The sequence below is a fragment of the Panthera onca genome, chromosome C1 (genome assembly GCF_046562875.1).
Source record: "Panthera onca isolate mPanOnc1 chromosome C1, mPanOnc1 haplotype 2, whole genome shotgun sequence".
Lineage (NCBI taxonomy): Eukaryota > Metazoa > Chordata > Mammalia > Carnivora > Felidae > Panthera > Panthera onca.
The window spans coordinates 22,453,420-22,474,418 of record NC_138346.1 but is presented as its reverse complement, the minus strand read 5'-3'; the positions used below and the strand labels follow the sequence as shown (position 1 = coordinate 22,474,418).

Below are 20,999 nucleotides of genomic sequence, written 5' to 3'. Positions count from 1 at the left end.
TTCCAGAAGGAAAACTGGGACCCCAAGCATAGTCACTTCCCACACATCAGCCCACAGCAGTCACACAGTAAATTATTTTCTTGTGTGCTTAAACTTCATGCCGAAGTCGTTCATGCCAGATAGTCATGCGTCATTACTGAAGTCATTAAAAAACTGATGCAAAGGAGGCTACGTGGACCCTGTCTCAGAGACAATTAAACCAAGACATTCAGTCCTTTAATTGATTTCTCCAGAATAAGAAATAGAATGAGATGAAAATCTAATATTCTAATCTATATGCCAGGGCTTTCATACTATAACATGGACATAATTCCATAGTAACTATTATGGCTTGAACTGTGTCCCCCAAAAAGATGTTGAAGTCCTAACCCCCGGTACCTAATCTTATTTGGAAATAGGGTCTTTCTCGAGATCAAATTAACATGAGATTATCGAGGTGAGCCTTACTCCAGGAAAGCTGCCATTCTTACAAAAAGGGCAGGTTTGGACACAGAGACAAACATGCACACTAAAGAGAAGGCTGTGTGAACATGAAGGTCAAAATCAGTGATAGACCTACAATCCAAGGAAGGACAAAGATTGCCAGAAGACAAAGGTTCTCCACCACCAGAAGGTAGGACAGAATCACGGGACAGGTTTTTCCTCACAGCCCTCAGAAACAACCACCCTGCTGACACCTTGCTGTTGGACTTCTAGCCTCCACAGCTGTGAGACAATACATTTCTGTCATTCCAAACCACTCAGTCTTTGGGACTTTGTTACAGAAGCCCCAGAAAATTAATCCAGAGCAAGATTTTCACAATCTGGAAGGTCTAGACTCCAAAGTAACCAGAAGGGGGAAAAAAAAAAAGAGCTGTATTTCAATTACATAACAGATTTTTCTCCCCAAGCTACTTGCTAAGCTATGCAACTCTGAACAAGTCACCCCCTTTGAGCTTTGATGCTCTTATTTGTAAAGTAAGACAGTTTTATGCATCAAAATGAGACAATGTACAGTAAGTTATTTGTAGCCTATGAGAGTTACACAAACATAACACACAACATATTACTAATATGGTAATTATTAGTAATGACCTAGTAAAAAATATAGTTACACTATGGATCAAGTCATAATTACTTACCTACAGAAGATGTGCTCACATCCCCCTAAACACACAGGCTCCCTCAGAATATTAGTGCTGTTTGAAGAAAGGAAGACAATCAAGACTTAGGTCATTGTGAGATAAACACTTATTACCCAACATTTCATAAATCCAAGGGCCAACACTACTGTATTTCTCTTTCCAAAGCAGAAGATTAGGATATATTTATTTGAAAGGCTGTTACTCACTGATTAAATATTGTATCATCACACATCTGCTGAATTCAAATAGCTACTAGCAAACTCAGTGCAAACTGTAACATTTTTTATAACGCATATAGTGGGAATTCAGAAAGAAGGAACTTTGTGTAAGTATCCCTATACCTTTATAGAGGATGGCAAAACCGACCACTGACTGCTTCTTTCAATTACTAAGATACATCTTCGCTTAACGATTCAAAGTATAGACCATAAATTTCAAAATAAGGCCTAAAAGGCAGAATGACCATATAACATATTGTCCAAATGAGAACATTTCTGGGAGTGACAGGGCATGACAACTAAACAGGACACTGGGATAGCAGGTGTAAACCAGAACCGACCCAGGAAAATCAGAACATCTGACCACCTTGACCATAAGCATTCATGGTTTCCCATAGGAATACACTGGTTTCTGGCTATTGTTAAGAGGCAATTTATTTTACATAGATGCCTTGTCAAAAATACAGCCATTCTTTCAGTTCACAATTAACTGACTGTTTTGTTCGTTAAGCAACTGCAAACAGGAATCATCAGGTTGACATTCTACAGACTGAATGAGAGTCATGGCATTGGGGAAAGAGAGAGAGAAACACAATTACTGTCCATCAAAATACGTGCTACATTTGATAATCCTCAGAAAGTAACAGTACGTACTTATTAATAAACACATCAAGTCATTGTATTCAGAGAGCGTAATGCAGCAAGAGCAAACAGGAGAAAATAAAGCTTTTGAAGTATGAATATTTTTTGTGCTTGGTTTATTACACTAACCTTAGGACCTTTAGGTATTTACAGCATTATTATCCAATTACCTCTGTACATGTACCACATATCAATAAAAACAGTTTTCCACATTTCTTGAAAGATCAAAAGTATCAAATAGCACATTTAATAGATGTGAACATTAAAGTGAAATTGAGCTTTCAGAAAGAATGCTAAAAACAGAGTACACACCTATAATGTTATCCTCAAGATACCAAAAATGGTGCTCACTGACATTATAAAACCCATTGCTTTTTAAAAACTCACAATGTCTGATTTTTCTATCCCACCACACAGATCACAGTGTAAAAATATGACTTGTGAAGTGCCAGGCACTTTTGTGACTCTGGCAATGAAGATGATCTCTGCTACAATGCTCACGCTCCTCCTATAATTTCTGCTCACTATTTCACCCACCAAATCTAATCTGATCTCTCCTGATCAAGTGTGTTGAATTCTACTTCATCACAAGTTTGGCTCTAAGATCTCAGAAGTGATGTATCTCACTTCCTCCTATCATTATATACTCCCTATATTTTTTTTATTCCACCACTCTGACCAAACCTCCACCTTCAGTTGCTCTCTGCCTTCAGACAAGGCCATTCAGTTCATTAGCTCCTTGGATTCCCAGGCCACAATTACTACTTCACGGACATCTCCACCACCACCCTATTTGCATTGACCTTTTAGACACTCACAGATGCCAGGAATACCAGATAGGCCCCACAGTCCACTCCTTCCTTGCCTACTCTCAGGGGATGAATAACAATGATAAAAAGACAGATATATACAGACAGATATATACACGTGTCTCTATACATTCAGTTGGTACTTTCTTCACCTTTGTAGAACAAATGCTTGAATAGATGGCTATTCAAAACAATCTCCATGCTCCTAAATCCCATTAACCTGACTGTGAGCTTTTCACCACCTGGGCCTATTCCTTCCTCTTCACCCATAACCCTGTCCCTCCCTCTGGGCTCAGGGGGAAAGATGTCCTGAAGTCATTCTTCCTTCTTAAAATGTGTTGTTCTCCCTGTCCCTAGATCCAGTATCTTCCCTGTCTCCTAAAGTAGTCGATTCTCATCATTATACTCAGCAAAATTTCTTCTTCTATCTGCAACTAAACACGCACAGGTACTCTCTCCTCCACCCTAAAAAGTAGCCCTTTCTTCAGCTCCTGCCTCACTCTACCTTCAGCCCCAGCTCTTCCCCTCTCTGTGGATGTAAAGTCCTCAGAAAGTGCTCTACATGGTTCTCTCCATCTCCTTATCTCCCTAGCTTGAACTCCCAACTCTGCTGAAACTATTCCCTAAAGCATTTTTAGGCCTCGTTCTCCCTGACTTCTCTGTGAGGCAACACTGATCTCACATTCTTTCCTGAAACCTTTCCTTCTGTTGAGTTTTAATTTTCTTATAGCACATTTATCCGCCTATTCCACCATTTCGTTAGCTGCTTCTTTTCCTGTCTCTCAATTGTAGGCTTATCCCCAGGACGCAGTTCACAGTCTTCTGGCTTTCTATGGCAGTACTCGACTCAATGCCTTGATTCTATTTCTAAACTTAAATTTCCTTTTTACGATGACTCTGAACCCTTTATCTCTGGTTCTGACCCTTCACCCTAGCAATGAGATGCTATAGTGTGATTAGCAATGATTCTAGTATCTATGAATAATTGATAAATTATACTAATTCTAATTAGTGAGCTAGAATATATTTTTTGTTGCTGTTAACAGATGAGGAAGGACACTGGAAGACTGACAGAGAAGTATATGCATGTGCAGAAAAGTATGTATGCATGCATAGTGGAAGGAGCAGGGAGAAGGGTGTTATACCCAACACTGGGAGAGGGAGGTGTGGTGTCAAGTTCAAAAAATTGTTAATGAAGAGCTCACAGAGCAGATAAAGAGTGGCACTGATCTCTGTCAAAGCCAGGCTTTCAGACAATGGCTAGAGCTTAGAGAAGATACTCTGCAATAAAACAATTTTTATTACAACCAGACAATAAGTATCAAAATTTTAAATGCATCCACTTTTTTTTTTTAATTTTTTTTTATATTTATTTATTTTTGACAGACAGAGAGACAGAGCATGAGCAGGGGAGGGGCAGAGAGAGGGAGACACAGAATCTGAAGCAGGCTCCAGGCTCCGAGCTGTCAGCACAGAGCCCGATGCGGGGCTCGAACTCACAGACCGCGAGATCATGACCTGAGCCGAAGTCGGTCGCTTAACGACTGAGCCACCCAGGCGCCCCTAAATGCATCCACTTTTAATTCAACTATTCCCGTGTCAGGAATTTATCCTTCAGAGATACTCAGGTGCTTGCAAAACTGAAACTCTAAAATACCAAAGATGTCTATCTAGACAGGATAATAAAGAGATTCCAGAGATTAAGAAATAAAACGTCATATATATATGTCTGTATACACACACACACATACATATACACATATACATACATACATACACATATATACATATACACATACATATACATATATGCATATAAATATTTCTTGTTTTAAGGATCCAGAACAGCATATGACATCCCAAGGGTGACAAGGGATACCCAGCCTTCAAAATAATGATTGAAAATTATTTTGTCCTTCAAATTTTATACCCAGTCATCTCCCACAGTAGAAAGTGAACAGATAATAATAAGAAAACTGATCTTTTAGTGCAGGAAGTTAGAAAGTTAATAAATAATGTCTAAAATGGAAAAAATCAAGAGGTAGCAATAGAAACCTATTATTTGGAAATGTAGATGTAAACCATGAAGAACTAAGAGATGAAAGAAGTTGTATCTGGAGTACAGATGAAGCAAATGAATATTTTTATTATGTCTCTGACTTAATGACTGTTGATTATAGTCATGCATAATTTTATTTTATTTTTTTAAGATTTTTTTTAAGTACTCTCTACACCCAACATGGGGCTTGAACTCACAACCCTGAGATCAAGAGTTGCAGGCTCCACTGACAGAGCCAGCCAGGCACCCTGTTCACAAATAATTTCAACTAAAACTTTGTAAAGGCCATGGACAAGGATATTCACTCCAGCACAGCTTATTAAAGCCAAAGACCAGAAACAATCTAAATTTTAACCAACAAGAAAATGGTTAAATAAATCATGATACATCTCCCTGACGTATAGTATCTTCTCATCTGAGGCTTACAATGCTTATACAAACACAGAGAACCTCTTAAAGGACACATAATAAATTGATCATAGTGGGTTCTTAAAGAAAAGGATTCAGGCCCACCTGTCATCCCCTTAAATATTTAATCACCATATACCTTAATATTTTAATGCATGTATTATTTCAATTTTTAAAAACTTAATATTAGAAAGTTCTTCACAATCCAGTTAACTCCAAAGCAAGCAACATTTTCTTGCACTGCTCCTCCACAAAAAAAAAACCTCTGCTCTCAGCAGGCCAGTGTCTGTAACATTTCTCAAATAATACCCAAGATCCAAAACCAGATTGCTCAGGCTGTTCTCCCATCCTAGAATACACTTCCTCCTCACAACTCCCAAAACTATTCAAGCCCAACACATTATCCAAATATTATACAGGATGATATAATAAAAATGACACTAAACAAAGCACAGAAATTCTTGAATTTTAGTTTCCATACCATCACTCATGCAAAATCTGTACCTTGCACCATACATGTAAAGAACACAAGGTTGACTGCAATACAATCTATATTAAGGAGCTTATAATCTAACTAGGTAATCTGATAAGCAAAGTTAGTGTATGATTTAAGAGAATTACAAAATGTTCTCAAGTTCCAGAGAGATGGCTTCTAGTTGGAGCCCTGGAAATCAATGCTGAAAGCTAAATTATTTTGTATTTTATCTGCTTGATTCCTTATTTTTCCCCCTGGTCTCCAAATAGATTCTAGCCCTACAAACAAGAGATCTTGACTTTCATTTTTTCTGAGCTCCCCACCACTACCTCCCTAGCATGGTGCTATACGAACAGCAGAATTTCGATAAATCCTTAGTGAATGAAGCAAATGGAAGAGTACATGCAAAAATGAATTTATATTAAGAATTCTATTTTATCTTTACCCTATTCTTTGTTTGATATACATATATATTAGAAAGAAAAAAGTCCAGAAGAATAAGAAAAGACATTTGCATGGTAACAGGATTTTTGTACCTTGAAAATTCAGCTACTCTACTTTTTCCAATCTGCAGTCATACTTCTGTTACTTCACATGTAGTTGATTTGGAAAGATCAGCGCAGTCAGAGGATTATAACTTGGGGAAGAACTAAGTAGGGAGAACAAACAATTTCTTTTTTTTTAAAAAGGGCCTATTGATATAAAAATTTCTTTGCAAAGAAGAAAAGGAAAGTAAATTCAGTTGAGATTACAATACTGAGGCAGACCTATTTCTTAACAGAATGGCTCCCTAAGCTTACTGAGATTAACTGCTACTTAACATTAGGCAAGATAGCTACCACAATACTCTTACATTTTAGAAAATCGCCAAGTTATTTTTAAGTGTGGACCAACACATTTAACACCAAAATGCACAGGCTCTTCAAGCCAATTAAACAATCTGTTGTATTTGTCTTCAGAATAAACAAAATTGTTAACAAGGGATATGAATAATGACACAAAGGCATCTTATTCTGTGTATTTTGTATGCCAGATTCAAGTAAATCACGGAAAAAAAAAATTTTTTAATCATGTCTAATTATTTAGTGTTGACAAATACTGAATAAATCAAGGAGCCAATATCCCAAAAGCCAAATGGGCAATAGACTCCTGTCTATTAATGACTGATTATAATGGGATCTATTGTTATGAGACAGATGAGCACAGAGAATATTATGCATACCTGCCTCAAATACTTCTGGTTATTCTGTCCTTTATTTCTTTTCTTCCAAAGCAAAACAGTATCTAAGTAACTGTCCTTAAAGCTTTACCTCTTCCACCTAATGCTCAAATGTTGATTTTAAGGCTCTTTATATTCTCTTCCCTGCTCACTTCCAGAAGTGTGCTTTCAAACCATCTAATGCAGATGACTGTCAAGAGTGCACTCCCAGCCTATAAAATCTCTCCTCAAAGTCCCAGGCTCATATTAACAAGAACTTCACTTGTAAGACCATCCCCAATGCTATGGGGAACAGGTGCTCAATGTCTCTGGTAAGTTTCTCTGGCAGACACAAGCACTATAGAACACCAGGTATGTGGAGGCCTATAATGGGTCTGTGTAACTCATGGTTCTACCTTTACCTCCCAGGGCGAAAGACCTTGGCTTCTACATCTGCTCAAGACCCTAGTCATTGTTTACTATGGGTAACTAACCCCAGGAACCTACAGAGGATTCTAGGTGAGTCAAGTGAAATTAACCAGGTCCTTATGGTATTCCCACTTGCAAAGACTCCTTAAATGTGATCCTAACTTAACCTAAATTCTTTAATGCACTAATTTAACAAACGCTAAGAAACCATGAATTCAACACTGTGGCCACAAATGTGAACCTGTCTTTATGAAATGTGTATCAAAGAATCAAAATACCACATAAGTAAATACATTCTACGTTTAGAAGAGATATAGGATACATGCTGAACACCAATGATTTGTGCCCTTTTCTGGATGTATGTTAAAAGTCAATAGAAAGTTTTAAAGAATAATTTGTACCCAAAGGAAACTCATAATTATGGAATCTGCAGAACTAGAGGGAGTCTTAGAAAGCCCTTTGTCCATTTTCCTCATTTTATAGATGAGGACATCAGAGTGACAGGAAAGTTACACAAATTGCTCTACTTAGGAATTATGTGAACCAACTGAATAGTCAGTTGTTAGGCTACCAATTACTCTCTGCCCATCTGACTCACTTCCCCTTTATTCTACAGTACCTTTTAGCATATTGTGATTAGCATACTCCACCAGTCTCCATCTATGAAACTCTTTCCGAGGCCCAATTCAAAAGCCATGAAGCTTTCCTCCACTGGCACCATCCAAGTACACTTCTCTACATCTCCTTGGCCTTCATCATAATTTACCCTGAACTCTGTGTGCATTTTACCCCTTATAGTTAAGCATGTGCTCCTTAAAGGTAAAAAATGTCTCACCATGTCACCACTAATGTGGTCCATCAGTGATCACTTATGGTCCTAAAGAAGAACCAGCATCAGAGCAAGCTAAAGGAGTAATCATCCCACTTAAGGATCACTGGCCTAGTAAAGTGCTTCTGAGCAAAGCTAATGAAGACAAAAGCTTAATGCTGGGGTCAAGAAATCTATCCTTTATTTTACAAACATCCATATAGCACATAAAACATAATAGGCACTGCTCTAAGAATCTTATAAATATTAACTCATTTGATTCTGGTAACCTCATAAGATAGAAACTACTACTAATTCATTTTCACAAATGAGAAAAGGAAGCATACAAGATAAACTAATTTACCCAAAAATCACTGAAGCAGGATTTCAAGCCAGGGTTCAAAATTAATGTTCTTAATCACTAAGTGATGCTATAAGAGAAAATAATCTTTATCGCCTTTAAAATGACAAAAAATAATTTAGAAAAATAAAATCATCTATGCCAAAAATCACAAGATTGCTTTTTTACTTTTTACTAAAAGTTGATTTAAAAAGTGCTAGAACTCCAGGGGCGCCTGAGTGGCTCAGTCAGTTGAGCGTCCAACTTCAGCTCAGGTCATGACCTCATGGTCTGTGGGTTCGAGCCCGGTGTTGGGCTCTGTGCTGACAGCTCAGAGCCTGTAGCCTGCTTCGGATTCTGTGTCTCCCTCTCTCTCTGCCCCTCCCCCACTCTCACTTTGTCTCACTCCATCTCTCAAAAATAAACAAATGTAAAAAAAATTTTTAAAAAAACTGCTATAACTCCAAATTACACTATAGTAGAGGTCAACCTGCACACACCTAAAAATGTCAAGAGGTACCTAATTTTAACTCACAAAATAGTGTCATATGACACTTGGGGTTTACATTACAGCCTTTATTATTTTTTCCTACTTCCTTTAGGAACACATTATTACTATGCTTTCTGTCAGCCTCTCAAATGATACAGTCTTCCTGTCTCATTTTTCCAAATCTTTAAATAGCTTCTATCTGGTTGTGGGGCTTGGACCTAACACAAATGTCACATCTGGCCTCTTGAAAAAATTTCATCAGCTTCACCTTGGAGTCCTACTTATGTTAAAGGTCAAGAAACGATGCCCTGTAATGTAGCCAATCCACCCTCACCCACAAGCAATGCTTCCCGTAAAACAGATGCAATATGCTGTATAAGACAGGTGACACCTGGGAACACAATATAGATGACAGCTGCAAGCTGAATGTGAGGGTAATCGGGGTAATCACTAGTCCACTGGGTAGAACTTTGAAACTCTGTAAAAGGGCATACTGACACACAATTTCAAGTAACAGGACACTGCCAGGAATGGTAGGTAGCAAAGCAAGAAGCAGACCATCCTGAGTTGTTCTTTGAAGCAATGGCGTCAGGCAGCTACAGGGAAAGGCGTGGGTGGGAAAAAAGGGGTTATCTTCCCTGGGTAAGAAGAAACGGGCCACGCTTTATACACTGTAGACAGTGCCAAGACATATAGAGACACCAACAGGAATGCAAAATCACTTCTAAATATTAAATCCCGTGTCATATAAAATTTTACACTGAGGATTTTTAAACTTAAGACATTCTACCTATTAAAACAGTTCAGCAAACTATAGCTTATGCACCAAATCAAGTCAGTAGACTGTTTCTGTACAGCCTTGAGCTAAGAATGCTTTTTATGTTGTTAAGGGTTGTAAAAGACAAAAAATAGTAAGAACACAGATGGTGGTCAGCATCAGTTATTATATGACTCTTTACAGAAGTTTGCCAAGCCCTGGCTAAAATCTGCAAAGACACCATTGAGATTTAGTTGTTATTCCATCAGTGGTTCATATATTAACTTTTTAAGAAAATTCACTAGAGTTCAGTATTATTCTCCACCCAACAGGGTAAGTTGTAATAAAAGTCTAGACCTAGTTACTGATGTCTACTTTCAGTCCTCTGGCTCTTATTGTCTGCTCACTTTTGTTAGAAACTAGAAAAATATTTGGCAGGGATAAAAACTGAAACTGGCAGGATGCATGGATGGCTCAGTTGGTTAAACGTCTGACTTCAGTTCAGGTCACGATCTCACGGTTCGTGGGTTTGAGCCCCGCATCAGACTCTGTGCTGACAGATAGGAGCTTGGAGCCTGAAGCCTGCTTTGGATTCTGTATCTCGCTCTCTCTCTGCCCCTGCCCGCTCACACTCTGTCTCTCTCTTAAAAACAAACAAACATTACGGGGCACCTGGGTGGCGCAGTCGGGTAAGCATCCGGATTCTTGGTCTCCACTCATGTCATGGTCTCACAGTTTGAGTTCAAGCCCTGCATCTGGCTCTGCACTGATGTTGCAGAGCCTGCTTGGGATTCTCTCTCTACTTCTCTTTGACCCTCCCCCATCTGTGCTCTCACTTTCTCAAAATAAATAAAATTAAAAAAAATAAAAAACTTAAAAACAATTTAAAAATAAATAAAAATAAACATTAAAAAAAATTTTTAAGTGAAATTGGCTGTATTATAGTTCAGGACAACCTACGGATTACTCTTCTTTTTATAAAGCACCTATTTTGCCTTCACCAAACCATTCAGCAAGCAGGCTATGCTTTTTTTGTATTTTTATAAGACACCTATTACTTATCACTTATTCTATAACAACCACCATACTCAACACTTTACACATATAATTTCATTTAGTTCCCCCCCCCCACAGAATGTTAGCTTCCTAAAGACTGAGGTTTTTGCCTGCTCTGTTCACTAACGAATCCCCAACGCCAAAATAGCACTTTGCAGGTGTTCAATAGTATCTTTTATTAGTAATGAATCCCCATAGGTGGATGAGCAGAGCACTATTATCACTCAGATGGGGAAACTGAGGCACAGAAATTAAATTACTCGAGACATGGATGCCTGGATGGCTCAGTCGGTTAAGCGTCAGAATCTTGATTTCAGCTCAGGTCATGATCAAAGGGTTGTTGGGAGCAAGCCCCCCCGCCATAGGGCTCTGTGCTGACAGCACAAGCCTGCTTGGGATTCTCTGTCCCTCTCTCTCTCTCTCTCTGCCCTTCTCCCCACCTCATGCATTCTCTCTCTCTCAAAATAAATTTAAGAAAAAAAAAATTTTTTTAATAAATAAATAAATGACTTGGGCCATAATGTCAAAGCTGGAACCTGAACTCAGGCATCCTGACTCTACACTCTAAGTGAAGCACTATGATGTTGCCTTAGTGCCTTCCATACAGAAATGTCCCATCTGAATGTCTAACTTTTGTTTAACTACTAAGGTGTTATTATAATTGCTTCTATTATAGCAACTAGCAGAACTAGTTTTAAATTTCTTATTCTCAGATGGAGGACCCCTGTGTTATTAAAAAACACACACAACTCAGAATGTCTCCATGTATTCTAGCAAAAGTGCCGCTTTTCTAAGGAGCGCGGTGATTTTTTTAAGTTTTTGTAAAACCAAATATAAGTGCAAAACTCGGTGACAGTTAAGTCCTCATTTTTAAAGAAACAGCTGCGGTAACTTGTGCTTTATGTAAGTTCTGCGGGTTGGAAATGGGGGGGGGGGGGGGGGGTCAAAACAAAGTCCAAAAAAGTCAGGCCAGCTACAAGCAGAGAGAAAACCTGAGTTATATCCATGCAGAAATACAGAGCTGCGCACACAGCAGGGGCTCAATCAAGGCTCTTGGAAGAAATGATAAGGGTGACAAGCCCTTCTTGGTTTGTATACTAGGAAGAGCTACAGGAAAAGCATGGAGTACCAGTCATGAACATGATGTCTTCAGATATAATGAAAACCTTGAAGTGAGAGGGCTCCCATGGTGCAACAGCATGAAGGAAAATAAGAAGCAAAAAATGATAATAAATAGCATCTCTAAGAGCCGGAACCCCAAGCCATACAGCCTTTTGACTAAACCAAGGAAATGAGAAACTGAGTGAGAAATAGAATGGCGGTGTCCATCACACTGCCATCTTCAATCTACCTCCAGCAAGGGTCCCCCAAACTCTCCTCTCCCAAGAAAGCGCTGCTACGGAGTAATGGTCAAAGGATCAGCTCAGCAATGAGTGACAGCTGCTTGAAGCTTAGCGGGCCCCTTCAAACTTGCGCAGCCCGGGGCAGGAGGGATTCCAGGCCCAGTAAAAAGTCCCGATGCCTTAGCCCCACCCCAGCCCTACAGATTCAAAGTATGGAGGCGGGGCCTGAAATCTGCATTTTTTTTTTAACCACACCTCCAGACGAGTCTTCGGCCCGCTAAAGTTCGACAACTACCACCTTAGTCGGGTTTGACGATGAAAAGACAAGCAAGCAGCGCGGAAAGGAAGGGGATGGGAGCGAGGGAGGGGACAACTAACACCAGATCCCTGGGCAAGTACAAAGTCTGCTCGCCGACCCGACTGCGGGGCGGGAATGGAAGGAGAGAACCGGGGGTTTGAAAAGATCCCCTCCCCCCGCCCTCGCGGCAACTCGCCCGAGGGTCCATCTTTACCAACGCGAGCAGCGCAGCAGCTTCTCCAACCGGTCGAACGCGGCGCGGCTGTGGGCCCAGGCCCCGCGCCCCTCCGGCTCCATGGCGGGCGCGGGACGAGGCTCGTTCCCGGACCGGACCCTCGGCTGCCGGTTCCCCGGCATCGCCCCGCCTTCGCCGGAAGGGCTCTTCCCAGAGCTGGAGACGCGGCGGGCTCGGCGGGCTCGGCGGGCTCGGGCAACGACCGAGACGCGACCAACCTCCGACCCGACCCCAGCCCGAACGGTCCCAGTTTCTGGGCCGGCCGGGACGCTGGGAGGGCGGGGCCCTGGGAGGCGGAGCCCCGGAAACGCGCCAAAAGTCCCGCGCGCGGGGCCGGAGGGGTGGGGCTTGCAGTTGGCGGGAAAGGGGACGGGTCCAGGCCACCTAGAGGGAAGAAGATGCGAAAAAGCGAGTCCTTTTCTGAACCGTGGGTTTTAGGGACCTCAAAGCGAGGAACTTTTAGTAGAGACTAATCTCTAAGGAGTGCTGTTTTGACTACCATAGAACTTGGAAAAGTTTTGGTCCTGACACTGAATGTGCCACCTTCTTCACTCCTAACAAAGTTAACTTTCTCCTTCCCCTCCCCCTTCCAGGTTTTTTTTTGTTTTGTTAAAGATATGATGAGGGAGCTTGGGGAAAGCTAAAGGCAAAATACAGGCTGGCCACCACCCACCCCCAGGCGCAGGTGGAAAACGTGATAATCCTCAGACACTTCCTGGCTACCCAGAACAAAGGAAAGGGGTTTAGGTGCTTGCCCCGCCGTAATGTGGGAAACTAAGGAAATGAAAAATTAAATTCCTTTACTGCCCATTGACAAGTCTTGAAACAAGCAGTGACCTCCCTCTAGGAGCTCAGCTGCTTCAAGGATGACACTTTGGGGGGCAAAAGAGAAAATTAACATTGTCCCAAACTCCAGGATCCTGTAAGTCAACTTCCTTTATCTCAGCTACCCCAAGATACATGCTGGCAATCATACTCCAAGTTTGTGCCCCGCCCCCCATATATATCTAAAGGGTCTCATGGCTGAAGTTTTATTAAATGGTAATAAATAGTGTTTCCCTAGCAACAGCTAGCCCCTCAAGGTCCTGGAAACCTTGTTTCCAAAATTTCTTAAACTCTTACTCTATCCCTGACCCGCTCCCAACCTGAGGATATATAATGAGCTACCTGTCAGTACCCCAGTGCAGCTCTTCCTGCCCATGGGTCTTGTCCCCATGCTTTAATAAAATCCCATTTTTGCACCAAAGACATCTTCAAGAATCCTTACTTGGCCTTCGGCTTCGAACCACCCCACCATCACCCCAAAACTTCATCAGATCCGCACAATGATCTCTCATTGCTCACCATATTTTATGGATAACACCTACTGAGCACCTTCACCCTCTCCATCCAATCCGCTGCCAAATCATTGCATTTGCCCCTCTGACTTATTCTCAAATCTACCCACGTCTCTGTCTTTACTCCACCACAGGCCCCTTGTCTCATTTTTTACTTAGATTGTTGCTGTAGCCTTCTGGCTGATATCCCTGTGTCCACCCAAGTCCCCTCCAATCCTTAGGCTACACTGTAGCCATCTAAAACATTGCCAAATAACCACTTGGTTAGTGGAAACAGAATAGGTAAAACTAAGGAAGATCTTAAAGGGTGTCTTAACTGACCTATAATAGCATATTAAACTAACCAAATATTTTCTTAAACTCACAGGCAGTCAAGAAATTGATTTTGATTATTAACCCTGTTGAGCCATTGCTTACTCTTTGCGGAGCCTCAGAGAAATCAAATTCTAGAAAAGTTAAAACATTAAATACACTTAGAGATGCTATGGTATATAATGGAGTAAATTGGGGATTTCAGGAGCCAGACATCCCTACTTCTAATCCCACTTCCTCTGCTAAATAATTGTGTGATTTAAATCAAGTCTTAAGTCCTCTGAACATTAGTTTCCCTATCTGTAAAGTGGGAATATTTATTTTGTAGATCTGGAGGATTATAATGAGATAAATGTAAAATCACCTGCATCATAAGTGGTCAATATATGGTAGGTAATATGAAGATGCTTACGTATATAACCAGTACTTTTTTTTTTAAATGTTTACTTATTTTTGAGCGAGAGAGAGGGAGACATACATAACTAGTACTGTTAATGGTTTACTTACCACAGAATAACACTGAATATTTTTATCAGATGCTTTTGTAATTAGAACATAACATTATGTTATGAGCAGAGTAAATGCAAATTTCACACTTTGGACCAAACAGTTGTTACTGAACTATCTGTACAGTGCTGTTAAATGAGTTGTGGTGCAGGGGCAGTGAGGTTTTCCTGCTGTTAGTTTCCTCTTCTTTCCCTCTGCCATTGCCCCATCACCTCTCACTACATCTCATGAAATTCTCAGCAGCTGGTTGATGGCAGCCATAGTAAACTCATCAAGAGAATAAGCAAGGTTACTCTCTCATCTGCAGCTTCCCCTTCCATTGCCTTCCTCTGGTGCTGCTCTGTCATTATTTTTGAGAGACAGAGTGCAAGCAGAGGAGGGGCAGGCACAGAATCCAAAGCAGTCTCCAGGATTTGAGCTGTCATCACAGAGCCCGATGGGGCTTGAGCTCACAGACTGCAAGATCATGACCTGAAGTAGGCCGCTTAACCAACTGAGCTGCCCAGGTGCTCCCCCCAAAAATTTTTTTTTAAAGAGAGAGCACACAAGCAGAAAAGAGGGGCGGAGGGAGAAAGAAGAAGAGAGAACGCCAAGCAGGCTCCACACTCAGCACAGAGCCTGACTCAGGGCTCAATCCCAGGATGCTGGGATCATGACCTGAGCCAAAATTAAGACTCAGACGCTCAACCAACTGAGCTACCCAGGCACCCCACTTTACCTTTCCTTTTAAATTTTTTTTAACGTTTGTTAACTTTTGAGACAGAGAGACAGAGCATGAACGGGAGAGGGTCAGAGAGAGAGGGAGACATAGAATCGGAAGCAGGCTCCAGGCTCTGAGCTGTCAGCACAGAGCCCCACATGGGGCTCAAACTCACAGATTATGTGATCATGACCTGAGCCGAAGTCGGATGCTTAAGCGACTGAGCCACCCAGGCGCCCCTACCTTTCCTTTTTAATTCCAGTATAATTAGCACAATGTTATATTAGTTCCAGATGTGCAATATAGTGATTCGACAATTCTACACATTATTCAATGCTCATCACAGTGTACTCTTAATCTCCTTCATTTATTTCACCCACCCACCCACCTCCCCTCTGGCAACCACCAGTTCTCTATTAATAAGACTATTTCTCAGTTTCTCTCTTTTTTTCTGCGTTCATTTGTTCTGTTTCTTAAATTCTGCATATGACTAAAATAATATGCTGTTTATCTTTCTCTGACTTACTTATTTCACTTAGCAGCATACCCTCTAGATTGATCCATGCTGTTGCAAATAGCAAGATTTCATTCTTTTTTTATAGCTGAGTAGTATTATACTGTGTGTGTGTGTGTGCGTGCGTGTGTGTGTGTGTGTGTGTAGATAGAGATAGACACGTAGATAGATAGATGATAGATCAGTCTTCTTTATACATTCATCTATGGATGGACACTTGGCTATTTTGGCAACTGCAAATAATGCAGCAATAAACATAGGGGTACATATATCTTTTCTAATTAGTGTTTTGGTACTCTTTGGGTTAAATATCCTGTAGTGGACTTACTGGATCATATGATAATTCTGTTTTTAATTTTTTGAGAAAAATTCATACTGTATTCCACAGTGACTGCACCAGTTTGCATTCCCACCAACAGTGCATGAGAATTCCTTTTTCTCCACATCCTTACCAACACTTACGCTTTCTTCTATTTTTGATTTTAGCTATTCTGACAGGTGTGAGATGGTATGGGATATGTGTTTTTTAATCAACCTTTCCTCCCAGGCTTAGATCCTGAATTTTAAAAGCTAGTCCTTTAGGGGTGCCTGGGTGGCTCAGTTGATTAAGTGTCTGACTTCGGCTCAGGTCATGATCTTGCGGTTTGTGAGTTCGAGCCCCTCATCGGGCAGTGTGCTGATACCTCAGAGCCTGGAGCCTGCTTCTGATTCTGTGTCTCCCTCTCTCTTTGCCCCTCCCCTGTTCCCGTTCTGTCTCTTAATAATAAATAAACGTTAAAACAATTTTTAAACATAAAAAATAAAAGCCAGTCCTTTCTCCCATGTGCATTTATGTGTACAAAAGACGGGCCAATCCAGGATGAGATACACCAAGAATGCCTAAGATCCTGTAACTCTGCTTCCAGAGAAAAACTTCCCAGGAAAATCCATTCCGTCTATGGGGTCTTAGTAAAGCCTTAGCTTAGTGTATTAGCAATATCCTGTCTTCAGTTTAAAAGGGACTAAACTGTCTTAATTCCCTTTTTGTGTCCCTGCAAGGACCTCCCGAGTACATCAGAGTTCAGGTTCCTTGCTCCATTTTGCTCCTAGTCTGTTCTCTTCCAGCTAAGCAGTACCTTAGACTCTTCCAAAATTATTCAGCCCACCCAGTGCAACATTTGGGTCCTACGGGCATTGTGAGGCAGACAAATTGGTTTGCTTTAGCCTGTTTATATATCCTTCTCTCTTCATGCCCTTCCTAACTGCATTGATTACCATCTGTAGTGCTGTTTATACTCCAAAGGCATCTCGGTCTGGTCTCTTTCCTGATCTTCAGGCTCAATATAACAGTTTGTTGAAAACAAACTGTCTAAATGCTAATTTCTTTCTTCTGTTGTGTTGTGAAGGATTTCACATAGTAAATCTCCCTCCTATGCACTTGGATAAACATATTTAACAAGCAAAATGGGACAGACATAATGCCAAGGCTCTCCTCCCGTGGAATGCGAAGCTACCTCACAAATTCAGCATGTACCCAAATTCTTCTCGTTGAATTATGGTGTCACACGGTGGAATCAACTGCTTTGACTCTTTTGAATGCATTCTCTTTTTCAGATATAAATTTGGTTTGCAAGGACCTCTGTGAAACCTAGACCCTCCCCCCTGTCCCTGCAAAAAATGCAGTTTGAGAACAATTGATAAGGAACACTTGAATGGAACAAACCTCCACAGCATCCGGGAGTGTGGTCTGTGCTCTCTACATTTGACTCACCTGGCCTTCCTGCGTGAAAGTGCTCTTAACCTAAGTTAAAGTCATAAGCTCTGTGCTATTTTTTCTGGAATCCAATGTGGCATAATGATTAAGTGCATAGAGCTCTGGAGTGAAGCAAAACTGGGTTATAAACCAAGTCCTGCCATTTCCTACGATTGTACCCAGGGGCCCGTCGCGTTAACCTATTTTGGAACTTTGTTTCATCTCTTGTAAATTTAGGATTGACGTCTCCCAACCTCACACTGGTAGGGTTGTGGTGAGAAAGGAATTACAAATTGTGAAAATGTTCTAAACCAGTAGTGTAGCTCAACCAATGGAAATCCCTTCATGATGGACTGGACTGAGCTTTAATAATACATCAAAGCTTAATTCACAATAGGCATCGAATACATTTTCCCAATTATAGGACTAGTTCTGGCATTGTTGAGCTGCACTAAGCCAGTTATACTTGCTTTAAAATCCTCTTAAGAGGGGTGCCTGGGTGGCTCAGTCGGTGAAGCATCCAGCTTCGGCTCAGGTCTTGATCTTGCGGTTTGTGGGTTCAAGCCCCGCATTTGGCTCTGTGCTGTCAGCTCAGAGACTGGAGCCCGCTTTCGGATTCTGTGCCTACCTCTCTCTCTGCCCCTCCCCTGCTCATGCTCTCTCTCTCTCTCTCTCAAAAATAAATAAACAATTAAAAAATTTGAATTCTCTTAAGAGTGCATATTCTGAGTAAGAAGGAGCCACTCATTTCATGACTGTTGGATCAGAGATACTTGCTGGAGTAATTGCTTTGCAAATATGACTCAATAACTCTGAAAGGAAGCTTGAATTTTAACGATCCTAATCTCTTTCAGTATCATCTCAAACGAAGTGTCCACTGGATTTCTAACACCATCCATGGAATGATGTTAGTACTAGATAATAAAAAAATCTTTATAGTGTTTGTTCTATTAAGTTGGAAATTGTTTACAACATTTTGTTCATCCTCTAAGAGCAAAACATCCTCAGCAACTAAAAACAGTAACTTTGTTCTGTGTGCTGTAGATAGCTTATATGAACCAAACAAAAAAGTGTGGCCCAAACTAATCAGGACCCACCACTCATACATGCCATCATGACCGATGTGGATCTCTTCTGGATTGGCACAATTGTGCATATGATCGAGTTATTGGTTGCAATGGATTATACCGAACTTTTCTGACATGCTGCCGTCTCAGACTTGCACTTAAGCGACAGTCTGAACATCACATAGACCTTGACATTTACTGAAAACTTACCCAAGTCTCTAGAAGCATCTAGATATTCTGAGATGGTGTTTGAAAGAGTGTTAGCTCCATTCTTGTGGGCATCTGCCAAATTTCTGTCACAGGCTCAAAAGTAACTAGTCTAAGGACATAGTTACATTAATGCGTCCCTATAGCAGTGGTTTTAAAGGTTTTGGTATCTTCTGTGTTTCCTGACCATTTATCAAATTTAGCCTGACACAGATATTTCACTGGTCATTGTTTTTTGTTCAATAGACTTCAGAGTTCAGCCCATTCCACTGCCTTTTATTGCTTGCTATTTTTAAGGAGACACCTCAGTAGAAACCCCCTTTTTCTGTACAGTGTAATTACTGAAGCACATAAAGTGGTTATAGCAGGAATTTATCACTTTCAGGTGGAAATACTCCCAGCCAAATAAAAGATAGAGTAGGAATGCCAGAAGCAATTTATAACAGGCTCACTGACATTTTGTGTTGAGAAGCTCTACCACTGAATAAGCATCAAGTCATAAATCTCTGTAAACGTGATTAAAGCAAGCAAGTTATTCTTCGAGGGGACATGATAATAAAAAAATGCTGCGATGCAAAGCAGGAAAATTCTGTTGACAAAAATCACCAAAAACAGCTGTCAGTAAAATTTACAAACAGCTTGTTTTAAATTCTGTTGAATTCCAGCAGCTGTTTGTTTGCACATAAAATGTTCATTTAGGAAATGAGCATTGGCCTTAGTTTGGGTTCTATTGTGTTTCAAAATTTTGTAATCAGCTTAATCAACATCCATACAATAATTTAAATTTCTTTCAATGGACAAGTAAGAGGTAACTAGTATGTTTAAGTATGCCTCGTATACAGTATGTGTTCAATAAAAAGAAGAATAAATGAGTGAATGACTATATACTATTATCCCTGAAAGCAATGGTCATTACAAAGTTTTATTTTTTTCCATCTATATATACTGCTTTAGAAATTATGCCTTGTTCATATTGGATTCACTTTACTAGTATTGGTAATAACCCTTAATAGCCCTTCAGCAATACATTCTAGAGTTTTAGAAAACTGAATTAAAATTTAGTTACTGTTGTAAAGTCACTCTCTGTGAGAGATAGTTCATTAAATCTCTCCTCATATTTTTGCAAATCCCTTCATTTAGTTACTTTTCTCACTATAGCAAAAGATAGATTAGATATTTTTTCATCTGTGAAATAAGGATAATAGAAAATATTTTATTGCTGTTGTATGAATACAATAAGCTAATACACTTAGTAAAGTCCTTAGAACATAGTAAATTCTTAATAAATGCTGGCACTTATTACTGTACAAAAGCCTCAATGTTTGTGTGCCTGGGTGGCTCAGTCAGTTGAGTGTCGGTTTCTTGATTTCAGGCTCAGGTCATGACCCCAGAGTCGTGGGATCAAGCCCAGCATCCGGAGCCTTACTGGGCAGGGAGCCTGCTTGGGATTCTCTCTCTCTCTCTCTCTCTCTCTCTCTCTCTGCCCCTCTCCCCTGCTTGCCTACTCTCTCTCCAAAATCAAAGCAAAAGAAAAAACTCCAGGTTCAAGAATGATACAATGATGAGAGTTTTATTCTTAGGTAATAAGAGACATAATATCATCCTGTGTACTCAACTAGACAGGAATCCAGTGTGTTTCAACTTTTAAAAATGTCTGTGCCCCTCACTCCCCCAAAATCTATCTATCTATCTATCTATCTATCTATCTACCTACCTATCTATCTATACATCTATTTATGCCATTTTTAGGTATCAATTTGGAAGCTTGGGAAGTTGAGTCAAACCAAAAAGCATTACCTTTAAAATAACTATAACAATACTTTTCATTCTTAACCCAGAATTACACAATGATAATCTTACCTTTCCTGGAATCACTCAAAATATTAAAAATACATTGCATTTATATTAAATTTCCAAAAAAGAATCTATAGCCC

The 20,999-nt window shown here is 40.3% G+C and overlaps 1 protein-coding gene across 4 annotated transcripts in view; it reads right to left on the bottom strand.

The window, feature by feature from the left end:
* Positions 1 to 12,939, bottom strand: part of BARD1 (BRCA1 associated RING domain 1) — an 82,586-nt gene extending 69,647 nt beyond the window's left edge. For 3 of the 4 annotated variants that reach the window (XM_060623459.2, XM_060623460.2, XM_078450899.1), the window contains exons 1-2: positions 12,669 to 12,939; positions 1,122 to 1,178 (exon numbers count right to left, since the gene is read on the bottom strand). In XM_060623459.2, coding sequence (XP_060479442.2) covers positions 1,122 to 1,178; positions 12,669 to 12,811 — 200 coding nt within the window. In that variant the 5' untranslated portion in view covers positions 12,812 to 12,939. Of the gene's footprint in view, positions 1 to 1,121; positions 1,179 to 12,668 lie in introns of those variants that run through there. The other variant, XM_078450900.1, reaches the window with a different exon arrangement.
* Positions 12,940 to 20,999: the final 8,060 nt, after the last annotated feature.